At 41.1% G+C, this 7,027-nt stretch overlaps 1 protein-coding gene and 1 long non-coding RNA gene across 2 annotated transcripts in view; one reads left to right on the plus strand and one right to left on the minus strand.

Moving 5' to 3' along the window:
• Positions 1-3,780: 3,780 nt before the first annotated feature.
• On the plus strand, positions 3,781-6,009 carry LOC116100422. The gene is made up of 2 exons (XR_004122571.1): positions 3,781-3,902; positions 5,172-6,009. It is a non-coding gene; the product is annotated as an uncharacterized LOC116100422 (long non-coding RNA).
• A 687-nt stretch (positions 6,010-6,696) lies between these two features.
• Positions 6,697-7,027, minus strand: part of LOC116100317 (neuroepithelial cell-transforming gene 1 protein-like) — a 1,348-nt gene continuing 1,017 nt past the window's right edge. Inside the window, exon 2 of the mRNA XM_031384133.1 lies at positions 6,697-6,801. Coding sequence (XP_031239993.1) covers positions 6,697-6,801 — 105 coding nt within the window. The remainder of the gene's footprint in view (positions 6,802-7,027) is intronic.

A 7,027-nucleotide genomic window follows, 5' to 3' on the forward strand; every position in this document is an offset into this window, starting at 1 on the left:
AAATTCGCATGTAAATAAAGAAAATATCTAAAATAAAAAAAAAACAAAAAAAAAAACTGTCCTGTATTGTAGGGATCAGGGAACGCAACTACAGGAAAAGCCATCCCACTTTCTGGGGTAGGCTCAGAAAACATTACTCCTTGTCTTGGAGTAGACTCCTTATAACTCCATTCCAATGTTACATATGGCTCATTCGCCAGAGGGGCAGAGGCTCCCTCCTCCTTATAGGAAGGATTTTTACTAGGAGGTCTGGAATCTGACTTGTTACTAATTTTGCACTTCTTTAATTTACATTTTAATTCTTCAATTTCCCTTTCTAAAGTCTCTCCCTCTTCCTCTAGACCCTCAGACTCAGAGTCTGAATCAGAGTATTGCAAAGATTGCTTGGAAATATCATCCTGTGCCGCAACAAAGATTCTTTCTATTTCTGCCATCTGTTCCTAGACTTTAACATTAGTCCTTAGGAGGGCTTCTTTTACAAACCTCCATAAGGAAAAAGTAGCATTAGGAGCAGCATAAGGACCACCTTTCTGCAAAGCTTTATGAATATCTCCCTTTACTTTCTCGCAATCAGGGATACTGAGCTCTCAAGAATGAATAAACCAAGGACTAGTCTTCTCTAAAGTTTTAATTAACTCTTTAGCTGTTTTTGCTTTAATACTTGTGCCCTCTTGTTTTAGCAAAGCTATCATCTGATCTTAAAGTTGCAAAGTAGAGTTCATAGTACCCATGGCGCAGTCCTTTTCCTTACAACTTTGATGAACTCACTTTCAGTTCACTATTAGCGCCAGTGACCCAATACCTTCCATCCATTTCGCGGGCCAGCTCCTCAGAACGATCCCATCTGTGCCCCTCTCTTCCCGATCTCAGTGGAACCTCCACTTGACAGCTCCCAAGTCATCGCGGAACCAAGAATCTGGTGTAGGACTGGGGGATTTAACAAACAACACAGACTCAATCACTCATCATAGAAGAATGCCAATCTTTATTCCTCTCTGCTCAATTTATACTGAGCAGCATAGGGAGATTAAAAAAAAAAAACAGGGAAGAAACCACCAATTGGGGCTGACTCGTTGCCATCTGCAAATAGGCAGAATTGCAAAAGGCAGGATATTTTTTCTCACAAAATAACATAACATCCTATCTTGAAGCAAACAGGTTCTGCAAAGAGACATCCAGGCAGAGGGTCTATATCCAACAATTTGTGTGGCTGAGCACATGAAAAGAGTGCAGATAGATGTGAATATTGTGATAGAATTCAAATTCTTACATTTCATTGGAATAATATAGGAAGCATGGTTTCAAAAATTGAATGCTTTTTTTAAAGATTTATTTATTTATTTTATATACATGAGTACACTGTTACTGTCTTCAGACACACCAGAAGAGAACATCAAATGCCATTACAGATGTTTGTGAACCATCCGGTAGTTACTGGGAATTGAACACAGGACCTCTGGAAGAGGTCAGTACTATTAACCGCTGAGCCATTGCTCCAGGCCCAGCATTGAATGCTTAAAAAAAAAAAAATTACTTTTTATTCCTTTAAGGATTATATTGTATTAAAATTTTATGTATTTAAATGCTTTTCTTCCATTTAAGTATGAGTAACACATGTACACAGTGTCCGAAGATACCAGAAGATATAGAGGGGACCTTTGGAAATGGAGTTACAGAATGTTCTGAGCCACCATGTGGGTCCTGGGAATAAAACCTGGGTCCTCCACAAGAGCAACAAGTACTCTTAACCAAAGAGTCATCTCTGGAGCCATACTGTCTAGATAGCTTAGTCTTTTTATTAGGAGAAAAACATTAGTAAGGAAAACCGGAAGGATTTCAAAGCTGTGGACGGGAAGGTCACGTGGCACGAAGGATGTGTGTGTGTGCGGAGTTTCTGATAGAAGTGGATGAAAATTTCAGTAGAAGACTAAGGTGGGCACCTCAGCCCAGATTGGACCTGTACTGTGTCTTCATATACATAGTTTCCTCCCTCCCTCCCTTTCTCTCTCCTTCCCTATATCCTTCCTTATGTCCTTCCCTCATTCCTTCCTTTTTTTCTTTCTTTTCCAGACAGAGTTTCTCTGGCTGTCCTAGAACTCACTCTGTAGACCAGGTTGGCCCCAAACTCACAGAGATCCACTTGCTTCTGCTTGCTAAGCACTGGGATTAAAGGCATGCATCACCACTGATGGGTGCACAGAGTTCTAAAAGGAGCCTCAATTTCAGGTTAGGATGGGCAATCTTCCCTGTCTATGTATGGCTTGGAAAAGGATAGAAAACCACAGCTACATTTTAGCAGATGTTTTCACAGACTAGAGGAGAATAACTCAGAATGCTGGAGAAGGAATTGTAGAAGTTTTGTGAAATAACAACCTAAACTACCAATATGGGGAAACACCAGGTGTCAGAAGGCTTCTCACTGGCAAAGACTCCTACTGGGTTCCCATTAAGACCCTTAGGGAGACTCACTGGGATACAGGACACTTCTGTAATTAGTATCCATCTTTCCCACAGGGCAGGCATGGAGCATATGGGCAAAAGACGTTTGGGTCAAACTCTCTAATCCAAGTCTATGGGCATCCTGTATCTTAGTCATACAAGCTGTGCACAGTGGGTGCCTGTGATGTGACAGTTCCATTTGAAGGTGTTTTAAAGCAGCATTTCTTGATTTTTCAGGGCCTGCTCTTAGTAGACAGAAGGAAGATTGATGACACAGATTCAGTTCAACTTCAGTGTGGAAAGCATAGGCTGACTGCGATGCTGAGGCTATGAAAGGAGGAGGAATAAATGGCCATGCTGATCTTATCTTACTGAATTTCTTTTTATAAAAATCAACATTTCTGGGTGTGGTGGCACTTCCCTTTAATCCCAGCACTCAGGGGGCAGAGGCAGGTAAATCTCTTAGTTCCAGGCCAATCTGGTCTACAAAGCAAGGCTAGAGAGCCAGGGGTTGTTACATAGAAATCCTGTCTCAAAGGACCAGTGGAGCTGAGGGGTTTGCAGCGCCTTAGGACGAACAACAATATGATCTAACTAGTACCCTCAGAGCTCCCAGGGTCTCAACCACCAACCAAGGACCGTATATGGAGGGGTCTGATTGTTCTGGCAGTATGTGTATAGTAGAGGATTGCAAATTCAATCATCAATAGGAGGAGAGGAGCTCGGCCCTGTGAAAGTTCTGTGCCCCAGTGTAGAGGAATGCCAGGGCCAATAAGTGGGAGAGGGTGGGGTGGCAGGCATGGGGAGGGGAGAGGCAACGGGGTTTGTTTTTGTTGTTTTTGTTTGTTTCTTTGTTTTTTGGAGGGGAAACTGGGAATGGAGAAATTTACATGTAAATAGAGAAAATATCTAATAATAAAGAAAAAAAAAGAAATCCTGTCTAAAAAACCAAACAAACCTAAAAACTAACATTTATTTATTTATTTATTTATTTATTTATTTATTCATTTGTGTGTGTGTGTGTGTGTGTGTGTACATTATATGTGCATGTGCCACAGTGTATAAGTGGAGATCAGAACACAGCTTGTAGGGATGTGATTCTCTTCTTTGATCATGTGGAGTTTAGGCATTGAACTCTGAGCTTGGTGGATTTTACCTGCTGAACTATAGCACCAAACTCAGAGTTATTTAAGATATGATAAGGACAACAACCTCTTGGTGAACATGTTGTATTCTGGGAAGATTAAGTTAATGTGTGTTGGTCATTTGGGTCTTAGTGCCAACTGGGCTGTTTCAATGGTGACCTCATAATGGTCACTCCATTACCTGGCACTGCTTCCCTGGGGGATACATGAGGACCAAGACTAGAGGCAGAGGAGTGTTGAGAACATCATCAGAAGTGGGCAGAGATACACTGGAAGTTATGATATCAGATGGACCCAGAAAATCAGCGACATAGGCAGGTACTATGGTAGGAAAGAAGTTGGTATAGAATGAGTAAAACTTAGTTTTCTACTTCTGGTGTCAAAGGGGCTTGGCAGTTGCTTTCATTAAAGTGTAAGGATGGCACCAGGTGGGGCCTGAGGGTGTGGTACCATGTGGTGCCTGAGGGTGGTAATAGCAGCTTTGTATGCAAGCATCAGATAGGTGTTGAGATTGGCTTCTACTTGGTCTTAGCAAAGCTTTCTGTGGGTTGCTGGGAAACTTTTGATAGTTGGTCCATTCAGATCTGCACCAGGGTGGAGAGTTCTTGGTGCCCCTTTTAGAAAATTGGCAAGTTCTTGTTACTTGGTTTGGAGGAGGAAGTAGGATAAGATAAGAGTATTTGGCTCAGCAGTTAAGAGCACCGACTGCTCTTACAGAGGTCCTGAGTTCAAATCCCAGCAACCACATGGTGGCTCACAACCATCTTTAATGAGATTGAATGCCCTCTTCTGCTGTGTCTGAATGGCTATATTGCCCTTACATATAATAAAAGTAAATAAATCTAAACAAAAAAAAGAGTATTTGCATTTGGGCTAATGCAAGGATCAAGGTGAACACAACAGAGGAATGTGAATTACCTTTTTTCTTGGTAATTCTGATAAGTCCCCAGACCCAGTGACTTCAGGGACTTTATTGCTTTGTTTGAATACTACCTTGTATGATCTTTGTTCATTGCCTTGTTTGGGTAATTTGTCTGAGAACTGGCCTTATCCTTTGGAATACCTAGTTTGATATAAAAACAGACTGGGAAGAAATAAAGCTGCTTCATCCTCAGCACAGGCTGGAGTCATGTTATAGTATTGTCTGACATTTTTCTTTTCAATCCTCACTCCCCCCTCTGAGACACAGTTGACTGACTCAACGGGCTTCGACATATCAGTCTTAAGCCCTCAAGGGAAACAGATGGGGAACCTAAGCCTATTTTGTCTCATAGGGAATATACATTCTTTTTGGGAGTTCTTAGAAGCCTTTCCCTAACATTCATGCCTTCTAATCCTTGTCTTAAAATTTTTCAATTTGTTTAAAATTTCTCTTCTGGTTCAAAAATCATATTTAATCTACTTTCACAAGTCAAATCAACTATGCTGATAACCATTAGCTAATTCTTAATTAAAAACAAGCATCTGTTTACAGACAAACTGTTACTGCCCATCCCAGATACACAATTAACATGATTTTTTGTTCCTCAGCCATCCAAAGCAGATAAAGCCTCAACTCTTCCCTCTGCTTTCCTTAATACAAAACAGGTAACGCCTGACTTAAAGGATGCATTCCAGGATTAAATTGCTTTTCTAGGACTATAACAACAGATCATGATGAGCTCCCAAGCAAACTATTACAGGCTTAACACACACTACCCACTTTAGCAGACATCCCCCTACTGGGGTTCTGCTCCTCTGTTATGATTACTCTACAAGTTTAACTCTACAAAAGAAAAAGTGCTGCATGCACAGACACAGATAGAGACCGACCACCATCTCCTTGGATCTGCCTGGAGCAATGAGTCTGTCTTCATCCAGACGCATCATCTGACTGAAGACTCCTGAGACAATGAGATGAGAGCTGAGACCCACAGATGACAGCTGAAACCCACAGATAACAGCTGAGACCCACATATGACATCCAAGACCCACAGGTGACAGCTGAGACCAACACATGATAGCTGAGACCCACAGATGACAGACTTGGAACCTTCCAGAAACAGATGAACTCTCTTGCCCAAACCAAATGACTACTAACCTACATGATGTCTATATAAATTAATCAAATGTTGTTAAAAACTGATGTTAGTTACTACCCTCACAAACTGTACAATCTGCTGAACAAATAATTGGTCCAATAATCCCTTGTCTCCCTAGCACCCACCCCTTGTTGCCCTTCTGGCTCCTGTTGTGATACCCCTCTGGCCTATGTTGTGTTTTAGTTTAATGCTTCAACCCGACCCAATTAGTTAATTAATTAATTCCCCACTTAAAATACCTTTGGTGGAGATATGGAGATTCAATATAGTTATGGCATGCCATGAATGTTTTCATGTATGTGTCTCTTGTGAAGTGAACAAATTAAACAAAGTGGCATAACAGAGTATCAAACATTGGTGCATGGGTGAAGAAACAACCTAGGAAAGTAATATGAGGAGATAGGGAATGTGATACATATACATGACACTCAGCCTGCCTGTCTCTTTGCACAAAGGAGACAAACATGTACTAAAATGCAAACACAGCCAATTTTCTGGGTTCTTAAAATACTGTCACTATTTTGTTGAGGCTGCTCTCGAACTCCTGAACTCAAATCCTTCCATATCAGCATCCTGAGTGTTGAGATTCACAGACACATGTCATGATGCCTGGCTTGTTAAATAAACAGTAAAGAATGACATTTAATTAAACTGTCTGATTGTTATTATTTACATAGTGCTGTATGAGATATTGATTGTGTGGAAGCCAATAAAGACCCTCACAAGGAAGGTCTTTATTGAACGTGGCGCCCCTGAAGGGGAGGTAAGGGAAAGAAGTGAGGGAAAGAGAGATATGGGTCAGAGTCTGTGTCTTTTATCCAGGCAGTGATGTAGGTAATACAGGAGGATCTGGTTGCCTGGGGATGATGTCATCGCTGGGTTCAGAGGCTGGCTCTACATAGTTTCTGCCTGCAGATGGTTCTGATGCTAACATATTTCTTTTTTTCTTATCATAAAGAGAGGAAAATTGGGATGAGGGAGAAGCTGATGGTGAAAGGGGTTAGGGGTCAGATCTCTTAAATTCCTTCCTGCTATCTAAGGGTGCTGTCAATTTTGGGGTATAGATGACTTTCACCATTGGTACCCACTTGATAGTTGTTCACATCAAGCTTCTCTGTGGACAATGGTTGGTAATCCTGGAAAAGCAATTGATTGTTTGGTTCAAAATTTTTTGGATTTGTTATTGGAGGAATGTGGAGACAAGGTTAATGAGGCAGGGAGCACATTGTAAAAATAGAAAAATGAGGAACAGAGGCATTAAGAACTGTTACCCTCCTGGTTTGAGGCCTGCCTCTCTTTTTTTTGGGGGGGGGGTTATTATGTGTGTGCTTTTTTTTTTAATTGTATAATTCATTTATACAA

The sequence above is a fragment of the Mastomys coucha genome, unplaced genomic scaffold (assembly GCF_008632895.1).
Source record: "Mastomys coucha isolate ucsf_1 unplaced genomic scaffold, UCSF_Mcou_1 pScaffold21, whole genome shotgun sequence".
Taxonomy (NCBI): Eukaryota; Metazoa; Chordata; class Mammalia; order Rodentia; family Muridae; genus Mastomys; species Mastomys coucha.